This window comes from Liolophura sinensis, chromosome 7 (genome assembly GCF_032854445.1).
Source record: "Liolophura sinensis isolate JHLJ2023 chromosome 7, CUHK_Ljap_v2, whole genome shotgun sequence".
Taxonomy (NCBI): Eukaryota; Metazoa; Mollusca; class Polyplacophora; order Chitonida; family Chitonidae; genus Liolophura; species Liolophura sinensis.
In genome coordinates, this window is record NC_088301.1 from 57,423,580 (window position 1) to 57,440,266 (window position 16,687).

The following is a 16,687-nucleotide window of genomic DNA, read 5'->3' on the forward strand; positions in this document are numbered from 1 at the left end:
ATGCTTAAAAGTCATCATGAAAATGGCATAATGATACATGGTGTGCCTGTGTAATAACTTTTTAAATACTATTTATGAATCAAAAGTCACACTTTGTGTACAAATGATAAAATATTCAAAGAAAACAAGTGAGCATTAAAAAACCACATGGGCAGATAATCCAACAGGTCAAGATTTTGTCAGATTTGGGGATACCACACTAAACTTCTCCATGAAAGAGACGGCATAACAAAAATCATTTAAATAAATTGCATGCGTGCAGTGGGTAATACCTTACATATATGGCATAAAATCAAAAATTATTACAATAATAATTCACAAAATGCAAATGATGTGTTGTTTAGAGTATATGATAATGAAAACATACACATGTAATACATTATTTGGATACTAAATTAAAGCTCCAGTATGTGATAAATTTAACACACGTTTTGCAAAAACTGGCAAATGAGTCAAAGAAAGACATGTTCCATTAATGTTCTGCTCAAGACCATATTATGATTTTATACTACTTGGCATAAGGGTATGTTGTACATGTAAGCCTACTTTGAAGACCAGAATATTAAGAGAGTAATTCTTTGACTCCTTTGATACACACTGCTGGATAGGTTCTTCTAATTTGCATGACAACAAAGAAAACACACTTCTGAAACATTAAAATAGAAGCCACTCACACCCTAGTGCTACTTGCTTGACATTAACATAGTATATACACAATGGTTGTTGTGACAGGCAATAGGTGTAATTCACAGTTTTGTGCAATACGACCTGCATAGTATTTAGAGACTGAGTAGGTCACCTACAAACATTATATAACACAGACTATTACATGTACAGATGGCATTCTGGCTAATGTCCAAAAAGGCTCCACTCAGAGATACATGTATGACACTCAAAAACCTGAAATTGGCACACCACCTAGCAATCCTTACCTTTCATTGACCAATCCCACCTTGGGTGTCCCTAAGGGCACACAACTTAGCAATCCTTGCCTTTCACCTGTTTTTCCCAGCCGAAATACATCCGAAGTCAGTAAGGGCACACCAGTTAGCAATATTTGCCTTTCACTTACCAATTCTACTAAAGGTACTTGAGTATAATCCTTGCCTTTCACGCACCACACCAATCCACCTGAGGTACTTGGGTGTCAATAAGCGCAAACAACCTTGCAATCCTTGCCTTTCACACCCCACACCAATCCACCCGAGGTACTTGGGTGTCACTAAGTGCACACCACCTTGCAATCCTTGCCTTTCACGCACCCCACCAATCCACCCGAGGTACTTGGGTGTCAATAAGCGCAAACCACCTTGCAATCCTTGCCTTTCACGCACCACACCAATCCACCCGAGGTACTTGGGTGTCACTAAGCGCACACCACCTTGCAATCCTTGCCTTTCATGCACCACACCAATCCACCCGAGGCACTTGGGTGTCACTAAGCGCACACAACCTTGCAATCCTTGCCTTTCACGCACCACACCAATCCACCCGAGGTACTTGGGTGTCAATAAGCGCACACCACCTTGCAATCCTTGCCTTTCACGCACCACACCAATCCACCCGAGGTACTTGGGTGTCACTAAGCGCACACCACCTTGCAATCCTTGCCTTTCACGCACCACACCAATCCACCCGAGGTACTTGGGTGTCACTAAGCGCAAACCACCTTACAATCCTTGCCTTTCACGCACCACACCAATCCACCCGAGGTCCTTGGGTGTCACTCGGGGCACACCAGTTAGCAACACTTGCCTTTCATTGACCAATTACACCAGAGGTACATGGATATAACTCGGGAGGGGGGGGGCACAAGCATTGCTTTTCACCCACCTATCACCCCCTTGTGCCCTAGCTATCCAACCCAAACTGCTTGGGTACAAATCGGGGGGGGGGGCACACCACTTGTCTTTCCTTGCCTTTCATCCTCCACCATCAATCCCACTTGGGAGACATTTTCATGTTTGCATTGCCTTGTGACAAGACTTACGACTACGTGATCATATAAATCTGAATACCAAACTGGCAACATGAAAGAAACTAAGCTGGTCATGGCATGCTAGTGAAGACCATTTACAATATACCTGATTTATACAGAGATCAAATATGCATGACATAATGCCCACAAGTTCAGATGAAGTAAGAACAAAAAAAAATCACAATTTAAGATGAATGTCATCAATATTGGCTTGACGATTCAGTGCCCAAGCTATGAGTAGCACACTTCTTTAAATGACATATTATATCAGTCACTGTCATAAGAAATATAGCCATACAGCAATTCTGATAAAAACTTATGTTTTTTTTTTTTTTTTAAATATACAATGTACCCAATGCATGAAAGAGTGAATAAAACAGGTATAGTGGTTGTTATATGGTGAAGGCACTGATGAACAGTAGAGAAAATGTTCTCATTTAATATCATGACCATACCATACTGCAATCACACGTATTAAACACACTATAAAATCTATTGCAGACATGTATCACCTACTTTACATGATAACAACTGAAATAAAGGCATGTTGCATAATGCACATCTATATATCTATATCATATTGCACAAAAATTGAAAGTCAACATGCCAGAACTGTAAAACAATTGTGTTTCTTATGCCATGGAGTTTTAATCAAGTCTTTTGCAGACAACATTTGATAAAAATCTACAACTTATAAATGACCATATCTTCTGAAAATAAGAAATTTGATCTGAATCCATAATTACCCAAGTTCAATGCTGATTTATTAACAATGACAACGGATGGTCTGTTTTACAAAACATGCCTATAGGGTTAATCATTACACCAGAATGCAGTTGTGAACTGTAGGTCATTGTAATAGTAAATTCCAGATAACAAATTAGGTAAAGATTGCTCACATAAGTGCAAGCTTGCGATGGTGCTGTTCAAATATGTAAATCTGGTGACAATTCTAATGTACTTATAGGCTGCTGGTAAGTCTAACATGTTTATTGAACAACAGTTCCGTGAGCAGTAACACTGTGTGGTCACGTTTGCCACTGTTCATAAAAGAGCTACTCCAACTCTGAGATAAATTAGACTGAGATTTCAAACTATTGGAAGGATGCCATGGTTGAGTCTCTCATAGGACATGTACATATTCATGATGTGACAGTGAAAAAGGCAGAAATTATGTCAAGCAAGGCAAATTTGGAATAGCAAGCAAGATTATCTCCATCCTTATGATTTAACCCTTTTTATTTTATTTTTTTTTTTAATGCACAGGCTTTAGAAGTGGAGTAGCTCTTTCACCACACACAAAGACGGTGTTGTTAACATTTCTGTTCACCTCATATATAATGTCAAACCAGTTTCAATTTGACTGACTAGGTTTTTGAAAACTAAGCAGTTCTATCTGGCTGCACAAGGTCAGTACTCATCAATTGGAAGGCCCTTTATATCCAGATCGGCAAGCATAAGGTCCTCTTTCAGCTGACGTGGAAGACAGAGCTGCTTGATCTTGGGAATGGGGTGCTCCCCGATGTGTCTCCTGATGACCACTCGGCACTGCTGCTGGAGGGTGCTGGGATTACGGGACAGTGCGGTCAGATACTGACAGAACCCTTTGTAACCACTCAGCTGCTTTGGCAGCTCACCAGTTTTCTGAAAGGAATCATTGGTCACACGATTAACAACACGATTCTCCAAACATTCCAATATTCACTGTACTATGAGCTATAATACACACTAAGACAATATTATTTATTTGACTGATGTCTTACCCTGTACTCAGCAACGAGCATTATGGTGAGAGGAAACTTGGCAGAGCCCATGGGAACCCACAACCATCTGTATGAGATGGACTTCTCATTGCAGCAGGCTGGCAGATAATTTTCTAAAGATGTTTACTTTTCTCACAAAAAAAAGTTACATTTGTGTTGTAACACTTCACATGATGGCATTTAGCACTTTTATACAATGTATAAACCATTTAACAGCTCAGTTTAGTAAAGAGTATCAGGGGAAAAAAATTTCAGATCTTTTAAAAAAAATATATATATATATCAATTTTAATGAGAAAATGCCAAGGTTAAAGAATACAATAATAAACTTCAGAAAATGTACATGAAATATGTGACTGTCTCAAGAAAATTAAGGTACACTAAAATGTTTCCACACATCACATTGGTACCTGAAGGGCTGGCACCGAGATATCATACTGGTGGGGTTATTTCAGTTTACAATTTACATTCTAAAAAAGGAAACAGCTATGGAAGTCTCCATGAACAGTTGAAATACTTCGACCTACATGTACCACACATCTCTTTATCATACTGATTCACCAAACAGGCACTTGTTTTTATGTAATATTAGTATGGGATCATTCATCAATAATTTGCCTTCAACTCCCTTGTGAAGTTTAGGCTTTGATGCCACAGTGTTGACAGTTTTTTGACACTGGCACTTAAAAACACCAATAACATCCATTTTTACTTTGTTCACTCCTTATCCAGACTTTACATATCACGGAGCCTCAAAGGTCCATACACGACACACTGCTGCTCATGTGGTTAGAGTCAAAGACATCATCTCCAGACTGAAATATGTAAATACTTTAACTCTTCTCAAATTCGTGACACATATTAGTACTGTTGAAAGTAGGCTAGTACATTTCTTTATCAGCCTTTTGGAAAAGTCAAGACATCAGTATGTTGTTCAGTAGGTGGTCTAACCACAAAGGAAAAAAACTCAATATTCCTGGTAGAATTACATCTATATTGCCTAAAATGATCAGACCAGATGTCCCAAAATTTATAAGATATAGGGTAAGGCCCTTATTAGTACTGATGCACTCTCATCATCACCTACATGTAAGCTAAATGTACAACCCAATGAAGAACAATCCCATGTCGATAATATGAATAAACAAGCTCCTCTTTGGTGTTTCGAAATGATAAATTCTACCACTATTGAGAAAATGATATATATAAACTCAGATGTCTGACTATATATATAAATGTATTCGGCAACATGCTTTTTTTTTCTGAGAAATGCATATTAATCCTGCAAAGGTCAGGCAGAATTTGCTTGGAACAGCCCACAGCTGCAGTAATGGCTGTCCTTGGACATCTTCTTCTGAAGTAATAGTAGGTGTTCAAACCAGGTGTGTAAACTAGTGTAAACCAGGTAAATGGACAATCAATACACAACTCACCTTATTCCTGTAGGTAAGTTTCGCACCTGCAACTATGAGGAAATGCACAACAAGTAGAAGGCCACTGGATGCTGCTAAGTACATGGGTGTAACTCCCCAGTTGTCCGAACAATTCACATCTGCTCCATGCTGAAAGAAATAGGTTTCCATACACATGTATCTAAACACAAATATGTGATTCAAGGTAATAAAAGCTTGGGGAGGAACTAACAAAGCTCTTGACATAAAGCTTAATCATCCACATAAGTAACAGTTGCAATAAAACATGAAAACCCATAGGGCCGACAACTTGATCTGCACTTTAGAATATATGTAACAATTCTGAATTTTTGACCCAAAATGAAACTGTGTATTAAAAAGACTGTACCAAAGGTTGATCATAAATTTTTGAATTAAGGTATTTATAATCAATTTTCTGTATTGATCTTGTAATATCCAACTTAAGCACTTTCAGAAAATACACTCGTGTGATTCATTTGTGATTCATTTTTTGGCTTATTAGTATTTCCAATTCAACTCAAAATGCTAAAGTTAGTTTGTGTATAAAAATCATTGAGCATTCCCATATATGCTTGTAGAAACTCACTTAGCAAAGTTTGTACAAAATGGGTGAGCATGGATCCCAGGAGGATGTACAAAAACAAAACCAACAATTCATTTTCATATGTAAATTCCCATTTTTAATCACGCAATATGCGCATTTTAATTATATACAAGATATATACGATTTCTCTGATGGTACCTTTATCAGAAGGGCAGCACAATCTGGGTATATACTGACAACAGTGTGCAGTGGAGTGCCCCCATGACAACAGCGGGTGTTGACAATGGCACCAAATTTCAGCAGCTCTTCCATACAAGATTTGTGGCCCTTGTATGCTGCCCAGTACAAGGGCGTCTTCCCATAGTAGTCTTTCTTGTTTAGGTTGACCGTCCCTGCAACAGAATCAATCTATATTTACTTTCATCATAAAACACTGAAAACATTAAGACTACCATACTCAATCTTACAACCCCAAGCATCACTAAAAATACAATCAGTTGAGTAATTTTGTAAACAGTTTTTAAAAATATACACAGTATAAATCCAGAAACTTCATCTAAACACTGTCTGCATCTGTTTTGTACCAAAATTTAAGCTTTCTCCCCATCATAAAGTCACTCTCACTGTAAGTGTCAGAAGCAGTTTTGCTACTGTTCCAAGATAGCTGAGTGCTAAACATGCAGAGCCATCTACTTAATACCACTGAATGGGTTGTCTTCTTTACCCAAACTCTAAATAACACAATGGCTTCATGAAAAACATAGATCTTCCTTGAGTAGAACACAGAATCACTACTTCGACACAAGTACATGTAATAAATGTGAACATGATACTGCTCTAACTAAAACCCCACGGGCTCTAAAGTTTATTAAAAATTGGGTTCACCCGACCCAAAAACATGCAGGGATACATGTACATTATTGTCAGCATGCAATATTGGATCTACGAGCATGTGACTGACAAAACAAACATTTATATATACCAGTCATCAACCAGAATGGACATTCCAGGTCAATAATATTAAGGCCTATTCCCAAAATGATGTTAAACACAAACCAACAAAGAAAGTTTATAAAGTATGAAATTAGGATGGAATCCTGCAAAGAGAAGCAGTCAACAGTTTTCAGTGAAGTTGGAAAAACACAAGGCTCTAGGCAAATGACTCTTTCTTGGGTCAGAGGGAAAAGTTGAGCCGAAGTCTTGATGTTTATCTTAAGCTTTCTTTCTAACAATATGGGCCAACGACCAAACAATATGTGGCTTTCACTAAAAATACACAGGGCTTTATTTTTGACAGGAATTTGATTCTCCCCATGACTCTCGCAAAGCAAATTTACGGGAATCTCACTGCTTGCATTCCTGTAAGAAAGTCACAAAATAATTTCAAAATGATCAATTGTTTTCAAATTTCCAATTCATAACTATGCCTTCTCTCAAGAAGTGAACATGCGACCATAACCATTGCCATAATGTTCGACTTTTGTTCAACTTTTTTACACATTATTTCGAATGTACGTTGTTGTTCTTCGCCATGATAACTTTCAAAACACTAGAACATCTATACTGACAAACCAAGATCAAAATAAACTCTGAACTAATTTGGAAACTTTGAAACTTCTTGAAATTTGAAAATAAGGGCAATAAAAAAATAAAAGTGGTTTCTAGTGAATGTCGCTATGATGCAGGTGAGCTTCTAACAAATTGTCAGAAATGCCACCTGTGTTCAACAACGCAATGGCCATTTGTCAGCTACAGCAGTGGTAGCAGTTTAGTTACAGAGGACAATTAAAACCGAAACATATCTAAAACTAATGAGAAAATTGCAATGAAATGAACATGGAACTATGAAAATATTTTGTTAGCTATTAAGCAGCAATGAAACACTGGAAGCGAAGGGAATTTGGAGGACTTTAAACAGTTTGCTTGTATATTTGATCGCATCTACACCCGAGTTTTGGAACTAAAGGAAAGATTTTATTGTGGCGTGCTACTGTCAAATGTCACAGCAATGTAGCAAATCCATTACAAATGTCAACAACTCAATCAGCTACAGCTGACTTCGGTAGCTGAAAGCTTCGGTCTAAGGATGGTTTATAATTTACTAACAGGGCCCATGTGGAGAATCTCTTGCCCCTCAACATCTTACCCAATATTAAAAGTTCATAGCTGATTTCTGGGTTACATACCTATAGTACCTGAACTTCTTTAAAAGAACTGTTCATGTCATCAGTAACAAGTCATCATGTAATTCTTTGAACAAACATAATAATAAACTACACATATCAGATCAACCTACAATGTTAAAACTTTAATGGCATGGTCTTCTTTTTTATCATGAAAGGACTTAAAAAATTGGGTAAGGGCCAATTGATTTCCAAGTCAACTGGACTTGCTGGCCTCTTGATTTGTGGGGCTTATTTCTACCCCTGTATAGTGATATTTATGTCACCCGAAATCCCCAAAACTGTTTGATTTTATGTACAACTTATTAAATCTTGGAATAATTGCATAATTTGTTGTTTGACCTAGAATCTGGTGGATTCCTGTAAAGCAAACCTATGGGAATCCATTTAGACTCCAGTAAAGAATTATGAAAATAAAGGCCCGATACATGTAGGAACACACAAAGGATGACTTAAATGGAGTGATACAAGCACTTCAGTGCAATCTCACCTTTCACCAGGTGAAAGCATAGCAAGTTGGTAGTTAGATTGTTAGGGCTAGCCCTAGAATTGTGCTATGGTTAGGTGGGACCTCAGAAAATGAATGATGTCAGTCCCAGAGTTAAAGCAGCATAAGCTAGTTCAAGACCTAGCTTTAGGACAGACTTTAATTTTGCAAACTTATTTGGAAAGCCTAGATTAAACCTTATGGAGATAATTTTAAAATCTTGGCCGCACTTAAATACAATAGACAACTTCAGCAAACCCTGAAAACCATGGACTTTATTCAAGATCTCTCAACATTTCTGTGACTGTGAACATTTTCTTTTACATACTCTTGCTGAGAAAATATATTTTTTGTTGTTGTAACATAACCTACACACCGTATGCTTTCACAGACAAGGTCCTATTTCTCACAGTTTTCATACTGGCCGAAACTGAATTCAATAATTATACATCAATATCCCATAATAATTGTGAGTTAATTTTTTCATAATTTAAACATCTGAATTTACAGGTGACAATATCATCTCAATGAATCAGCTTCTTTTGCAACTTACCCGACTTGTGCAGAATTTCTTGTATCCACCGCACATTGCCATGGCTAGCTGCATAGTGTAGGTCGGTCCAGTTGTGGTTGTAGCTGGGTGGAGACAAGTTATAGCACCTGGATTTGTATTTACCTGGTGGCTTTTGAAGAGATAGCTGGTGATCAAACCAGTTTAAATTACTCGACTTAGCCCCCATCGCTTCAGGGTCAGGACTGCAAAAAGGCACTCACTTGCTCGTTCATCCTAAGCTGTTACACAAATGCAAAAGATAAGCAAATATAAGTCTGTTTAAGACACCTTTTCAACAACTGTCTGTAGCAAATCCTCTTGTGCCAGTAAACAGTTTGTGGGTTGCCCATTGCAAGCTTATCACAGGGTTTTACAACAAAATAGACTTCTTAATTATACTGAATAAGAGAACTCATTATTTGTGACACTTATAATGCATCACAAGGATAACGATGTTGTCTTGATTTCAAAGCTTATTCTGGAGTGAAGCAGAAGTATAAAGTACCACATATGCTTAAAAAGACAATAAAGTGACACTCTAATGGTGAGCTAAAGTGCTAAAGTTAAAAAGAGTTTGCATAATGTCGTTCCAAGCTACACATATAGCATGCCACTGGCAGCTGACATATTTTGGAATTATCATGCTGGGAAGAAAAGGAGGCGATGGAAGGTGTAAGTCATCCGATTTAAGCCCATGACAAGTAGGTTTTGATATGCATTTTCATTTCAGCGACTTAATCGCTGGGAGGCTCTGCTAAAATACAGATATTTTACAGTAGCATCAAAGTCGACTGACCAGTAAATTACCTAATATTAAAAGTTCACAGGTCATTCTTTGTCTGAACCACATGAGCAACTAGTTTAACTCTATACAGTGAGTGGTTTGTACAGTAGGGCAATGTTTATGAAATAATGAAACATTGTAATCTGCCTTACCCTATTTTTTTGCATCACCGATTTTTGGGTATGATTCTCTGTTTCAGAAATTGTAAGCTGTATATACATTGTAAAAATTACATGTACCTCTATGGGGCTAAGTTTATGTCAAACATCAGTATGTAAGGGGGCAGCACACTGAGAACCGAGGAGTACAAGGTAAGACGCTGCTTGCATATACCGGTATATAGGGCCATCTTAGTGTAGAAACAGTAGCCGGCAAAATAAAAACTCAAAAAGTCTGCAAAAAGATGAGCACAAATCGGGTTCTGCAAATATGCTTACAGGCCTGCTCAAGCCTTTCCACTTTCTTAAATGTTTATTAACATATGAATTACTATTTCATAATACTTGTTCCAAATTTTACTGCTGATTTTCTGTCATTTGCTGCATTCTCACTAGGTATGATACGGATATATAGTTCAGTGCGTCCCTATGCGTTCAGCTTTGTTCTCTAGGTCTGGGGTCTATTTTTAACTTTAGTGCAGAGCAGCAAGTGATTGCTTGCATATATGTTAAATACCTAGAAGAAATGGGAAACTATTAAATCCTAGAAATATGTATTCTCCAGAATAAGCTTGAAAGCTTGCAAGCAGTGTTTAGAGTAAAACCAAAGAAGATAATGTAAAGCCTTAGACCAATAGTACCTGTCATCATGTATACGCAGAGTACGATTCTTGCAACAACAACAGCATCACATCAGGCCGTACTTTCGTTTTTGTGCGTCTCAGGAAGCAATGCAACGATTCGTACGCACATTTGTGGTAAAAAGGCTAACAATAACTCATTGGTTAAACAACTGCACAATACTCACCCTTTGTAACTAAATGACCTCTTACAAATAACGAAATAATAACATATTTTTTGTTTGGGCCATCCACCGGAAGTTCACACAACTTCCGAGAAACCCAGACATTGGCAAGGTACGAGTCTGTTTATTTTATTCGGAGAAGTCGCGGGCAAGTTGAAATATCAGTATTCACAGCCGACGACTGACATATACATGTAGGCGTAAACATCTTAAATTTGTTGTCCGCTTGAGAGCAGCTGACAGTAATGTACTTTGGAATTCGTTACGAATAAACTGTACAAGCAGTCATATTTTTTTTCTGGAATCTTGGTTGTAATCGAATCCATTTACTTACTGAACATCATAAATTAATCAAGCTGTGACATTTAATGGAGTAGCAGAGAACCAAGTTAGGCACCAATATTTTGGTGCAAATTGAAAATCGACACTTCAGCATCATGGTTCTTTTTTGCTGTCACATTACTGGTAGGTCTAGGCCTATATATGTCATGTAATATGTCTGCATTCAGAGCGTGCAAAATGTTCCATATATTATAAGCCTAATTAACCCAAACTGCAGTGAGTGAGTGAGTGCTTGGGGTTTAACGTCGTACTTAACAATTTTTCAGTCATATGACGATGAAGGGATCCTTAGAGTGCATGTAATGTGCCTCCTTGTTGCGGGACGGGTTTCCCCCGCTCTAGTGCTGCTTTACTGAGGCGCTTTACCGAAGGCAAGTAAGCCGCTCCGCCTGTGCCTTTATACTGATACGGGTCCACCATGTTACAACTTCCTCTTTTAAGGTCTTAGGTGTGACTCGACCCAGGATTGACCCTGGATTTACCGCTCCCGAAGCGGACGCTCTACCAGCTCTGCTACGTGCTGTGCTACTCTAAAAAGATTTTTGGCGAAAAACAAAACAGGTGCCGTAAGTTATTTAAAGTAAATATTTTTTGTGTTATTTTTATGTTATTAGCTCTGTTATAAAGACCAACGTGAAAAGAAAAGGCTTTAATAAAAAGATCGAGCGGGGGAACGTTATCACATGTTTGGGCGGGCGGGGGGGGGGGGGGAGCTGATACAGCGGAAGTAGTGTCCCTAATTATTATGCCTTAGCCTCCCCATTTTATTTCAGGTGTGGGGGGGGGGTGTCTTCAGCGCCACCCCCGTTTTCGCCTCCTATGGTTAAGTAATATATAATGACATAATAACACGTAAGGGACATCATCAGTCATGTACTTGAGCCCGTGTGTATATTACAGTAGGCCCTACTTCACTCGCCACAGCTAGCAGACGCTGAAGAGAAAGCTATCATACAGGGAAATGAAAAACATTTAACAATATTTTTAAAAACACGGTTGAAAACCTGAAATTATAGTTTGCTGGACAACAGAACAGTCTGCAGTTTTGGACAAAGGGCCTATACCGGTAGGCCCACTGTAACTTAGTGTTAGTCTTAACCTTTTCAACCACTGAAGCTTTCAGTGGAATTTATGGGTAATGTTAAGTTGAAAATGACGATAAAAATTATTTGTTCGTGTTCTTACTGATGCAAGCTTCATAAAACTGCAAATTATTTCTCTACATCCCTTACTTCTCTCAAAATGGCTGTTGAAGAATTAGGGTAGGCCCATTGCTATGTAGAGACCGTGAGGAAGAGTTTTATAGGCCTGTATTATTAAGATGATATTTTTTATTCAGTGTCTGCATGAGTAAAGCAGCGGACACTGGCGAAGAAAACAAACAAATATCCAGATACTCTGGACCTCTGATGTACAAAATTCTTGGGTTTTCCAAGGAAATGTACGAGTGTGTACTCGCCACAACTTTTAGGTCGAGTGATGGCGATGTGTGGAAATAGAAGTCTGCACACTGAGTAGAATATGACAGACTTTGAGAGACAGACATAAGCTTCTTTGATATACAATATGTAAATATTGGAAATATCGATCGCATTCCTGTAAGTTTAACATCTGCATGTACTAAGAGTACTGAGTCTTTCCATCTGTTAGCACAGAGTTGGGTACCGTAACTCTCATCGAACTAGTCAGAACACCCTGTTAGCACGTAGGGCTGTGATTACGTATACTATCACAGCCCTGTCTTGTGCCATAAGCTTTATATCAAATAATTTGTCCGCCCGTAGTCACAGTCGTCTCAGCTATCAATTCCAGGTAGGTGTTACCACGTGTCATCACGCGTAAATCCGCACATGAAACTAAAGTGGAAACTGGAATAATTTTGACTAAAACTGCCATGGTTGAATGCATACTCCTCAGAGTGAGGAGAATCGTGTATACAATTACCACTGCTAGTATTAGGCAGGTTAGACCTTTTGACACGCATGCCAGTTATTTAGGATCAGTCTCACCAGTATTGACCTAGAGGGAACCAAAATTAACATTGATCTCTAAAAACATTTCTCAAATAAATTAAACAAAATTGAAGAAAAGAATAAGCAAGTACAAAATATACTAAAAGTGTCAGTAGGTGTCAGGAAGGACCAAGAGCAACCAAATGATTTTCTCAACTACGAGTACGGACAAACACTTTTTATCCGCCCCAACATCAATGTGTGATGGACAGTGCGTAGAGCAGGTACGGATATACAACAGGTAGCATTGTTATCATCAGAGCCGTTATCCTTTAGGATGAAGAGACGGCCAGTCAGAGCAACCTCTACATGAATACCCTCTATACATAATGCACGTTCAAGCTAGCAGCATTGGCTTCAATGTATACCTTCAATCATATTGTATGGATTCTCTATGTGTTCTATATATATGGCCCATAAATGTTGCTATGGTAAAATACACATTTTTGAATTATTTCTGGACTCTAAAGTTTGTAAACTGATTTCAGGTAAATGTAATTGTTGTTGTATAGAGAAGTGAACAGAGAATGTTTGATATTTTTGACAAAGATTACAGTTGTCCCTACTGTTATTTGTCACCCACTTCCAGAAATACCTAGGCTTACAGGGATGCGTACGTGGCGCCTGCAGACTGACTAGTATTGTTGTTGGATCCCTGGCATTAAGGTAGAGGGTGTTTAGGTAGAGGGCGTTTTTGCGAGGGGGCTTTTTGAACTGATCCCCTCTCATCAAGCTGGTTCAATTAAATTAAACGTTGAGATTGTTGAAAATAGACCTCAGCATTTACTTTAGTTGAACTATCATTGAGCAGCACGTGTTGGGAGAGTTACAGAGAAAATGTGTCAGATTGACAGTATAAAATATTTACCTTTGTTCACACTCGTATTAAGTCTTATCCAGGAGGGTAGTTCTTTTTTGTCAGTTTGTGTTATTGAAGTGGATGGACTATTTTTGGTTAGGCCAACCTCAGCAAAGGTTAGTTAAATTGTAGAAACATGCGATTGCGTCTGACATCGATTTATGCTAGGGAAGATTTAATTCACGTGTGAACACCGGTAAATGTTTCTTACCGGTACCGTCAGTCCGACACATTTGTGGCTATTTCACTACATAAGTCGCGCACCCACATTGATGGATAAGAGTTAACTCATTCTTCAATTAGCGATCTGTGCAATGTCTGTCATTTTTTTTTGTCTGTTTTTAACTGAAGGGTCTCCTAATCTTCAAATTTATATTTGACCATATAGCAACAGGCCATTGTCGCCAATTGCGAATGAAAATTTGGATTGGCGATAAAATCAGGGAAATGGCGAAAGTTTCTGGTGACAAAATTATTTAATCGAGAATATATACTGGCTATTGAAGAGGTGAAAATTGCGACAGTGTGAAGACTCGCAATGCACATGGCCATGTGTTGTTCTTTTTTCTAACGGAAATAATGGGTTGGTACGCGTCATCACAGTTTCGTATAAACCACGTGTGCTTATTTCATTTGTTTAAACAAGCATCACATCCGTTTTTTTTTAAATTATTAAAAAAAAGAAACGCTAACAGAGCTTCCGGTGGAGCTTGCCATTGTCGCAAATTTAGAACAATCTTTGGAAATGGTGGTAAAATTCTAAAATATGCGAATGTTTTTGGTGATGAATTTATTTACAAAGAAAATGGACAAACGTTATACACAAAATACCCGGCGCAGTTCTCCTAGTACTTTTCAGGCATGAAAGTTTCTGTGCTTTTGTGCGTATTTTCGCTATATTTCTGATGAAGCAAATTATTTACTTTTATTTCAAAAGGCTTCATTTCAGCGAAACAACAACAACACCGTCACGGCGATTTTAATTGACAGAAATCTACAAAGAGGGCTCCGCATTTTGGGAAGTTGACTTACATTAGATAACGCTTGAAAATCATTTTTGTTAGCTATCAAAAAATCATGGAATTTTTGAGGATGTTTTTCATAGCCAAATCTAAAGAAAACAAAAATAAATTAAAGAAAATGACTATAAAGGGAGATAAATATAGGTAGTGTTAGACGTGAAAATGAAGTTGAACTAAATTTATAGATTTATTTTGTAACAGATTTTACAGATAGAGGAAATTGCATTTTACTAGGATCCAACAGAGATTAATTGAAAAAAGGTTTGATTTTTTTCTCAAAACAACAAAAACACTCTGCCATTATTTTGAGGGCAATTGTTCTAAATGTGGCATGCGAATAACTCCAGATATAGCTAGAAGAGACCAAACTGATTCTAACCAAGGCAGATAAAAGCAAATTACAGATGGAGACCACCAAGAGTCATAGATACTGCTCCCATTCAGCCATTTGAAGATCACAAGGATTGTCAGGGGCACTAAGAAAGTATGGCTAAAGGAAAATTGCATTGGCTACAAAATCTGATGAGCGGGTAAAGTAACTGGCTAAAAAAAATACTGACCCAGAGGAAGCCCTGTAACAACAGCGGAAAGCTCAATATGATTCTTATCAAACAGTAGCTGTAAAAAGCTTGATAATGAATATTGACCTACATGTAATTATGTAGGCCTTAAGACTAAAACATGCAGATACGCCTTTCTTTTCAGCTTCTGTGTAATGATCACGTAGATTACAATAATCCTCACATGTACTAAGATATATAAATGGCATAAGCATGAAACTTCAAACGATTGATTTAACACTGCAGAAATTCCCCAAATTGTATGTAGAGTGCCCAGAAAAGATTTGTTTTGAAGGATTGGTGGCTCTGTGCAAAATAAGGAGAAAGAGAGTCAGATGTCCCATTGATTCATTCACTTCTACTGATGTTTTGGAGTGCTTGTTAAACTTAGATTTCTGAATTTAAAGTCATACGTTGCCATTGCTGTGGTAACTTGGAAAAAACTATCTACCGTAAAACATGCCTGTGCTGTAATAAAGAGCTTTACAGCTCCTTACCCTTTACAAGAAATTTCTGTGCCTAGTATATCGCCCTTGGTTTCACAGTGACAGCTGCTCAGAAATGGTTGCCCTCTCCCTTCGCCAGCATCAGTTCCTGATCTTTGGATTTAGCTGGGTGGCATATGCAGGCACTTACTTTCTCAGGAAGCCACTTGGAGTGGTGAGTGTTAAAGTTCAACATGTTTTCTTTTAGGCCTAACATTGTTGACATAATTTGGGAAACCCATTTTATTTATTGGTGTAAATGGACAATAAATAATTCCACATGTATAACACTTTTTGTTGCTCATATTTCCAGTTGTAAAATGTAGCAAAGTAAAAGGTGCACCTACACTGAAATGAAAAGCAAACGGTAAAGGACAAAACTTGGGTGATATTTTCATCTCTTTCTTCAAACATTAACTTTTGACAGGATCATACATGTGCATGATTCTCTGTTTTCAATCATCCTGAAATATATATGTATGAGAATAACATTTAAATAGATGAGACATTCTCCGATCAGATGGAAATGCTTCCAGATTAGAACAGACTGGACCCTCAACAATTTGCGCCATGAACATTCTCTCATATCGCTCATTTCACCAGTGCTCATGTTGTAGACTGATGGAAGATCTGCTTGTGTTCTGACCTCCTGGGGTGGTCTTAGATGAGCCAGACTGGACTTTCTCTTAATTTCCCAGCCCTGCTTTGTGCATTGAGTT

At 38.0% G+C, this 16,687-nt stretch overlaps 2 protein-coding genes across 4 annotated transcripts in view; one reads left to right on the forward strand and one right to left on the reverse strand.

The window, feature by feature from the left end:
• LOC135471969 (ankyrin repeat, PH and SEC7 domain containing protein secG-like) lies at positions 1-16,021 on the reverse strand. 3 transcript variants are annotated; one of them, XM_064751436.1, is made up of 5 exons: positions 15,981-16,021; positions 8,942-9,180; positions 5,917-6,110; positions 5,175-5,303; positions 1-3,622 (listed from the first exon to the last, which is right to left on the reverse strand). In XM_064751436.1, the coding sequence occupies exons 2-5, from the start codon at positions 9,126-9,128 to the stop codon at positions 3,389-3,391; spliced, it is 744 nt and encodes a 247-aa protein (XP_064607506.1). In that variant the 5' UTR covers positions 9,129-9,180; positions 15,981-16,021; the 3' UTR covers positions 1-3,388. The 3 variants fall into 3 exon arrangements, with proteins under 3 accessions (XP_064607506.1, XP_064607505.1, XP_064607507.1); XM_064751435.1 differs by lacking the exon at positions 15,981-16,021 and adding an exon at positions 10,692-10,779; XM_064751437.1 differs by lacking the exon at positions 15,981-16,021 and adding an exon at positions 10,525-10,627.
• LOC135471968 (uncharacterized) overlaps positions 12,505-16,687 on the forward strand; it is a 17,004-nt gene continuing 12,821 nt past the window's right edge. The window contains exons 1-2 of the mRNA XM_064751434.1: positions 12,505-12,628; positions 16,029-16,143. Coding sequence (XP_064607504.1) covers positions 16,045-16,143 — 99 coding nt within the window. The 5' untranslated portion in view covers positions 12,505-12,628; positions 16,029-16,044. The remainder of the gene's footprint in view (positions 12,629-16,028; positions 16,144-16,687) is intronic.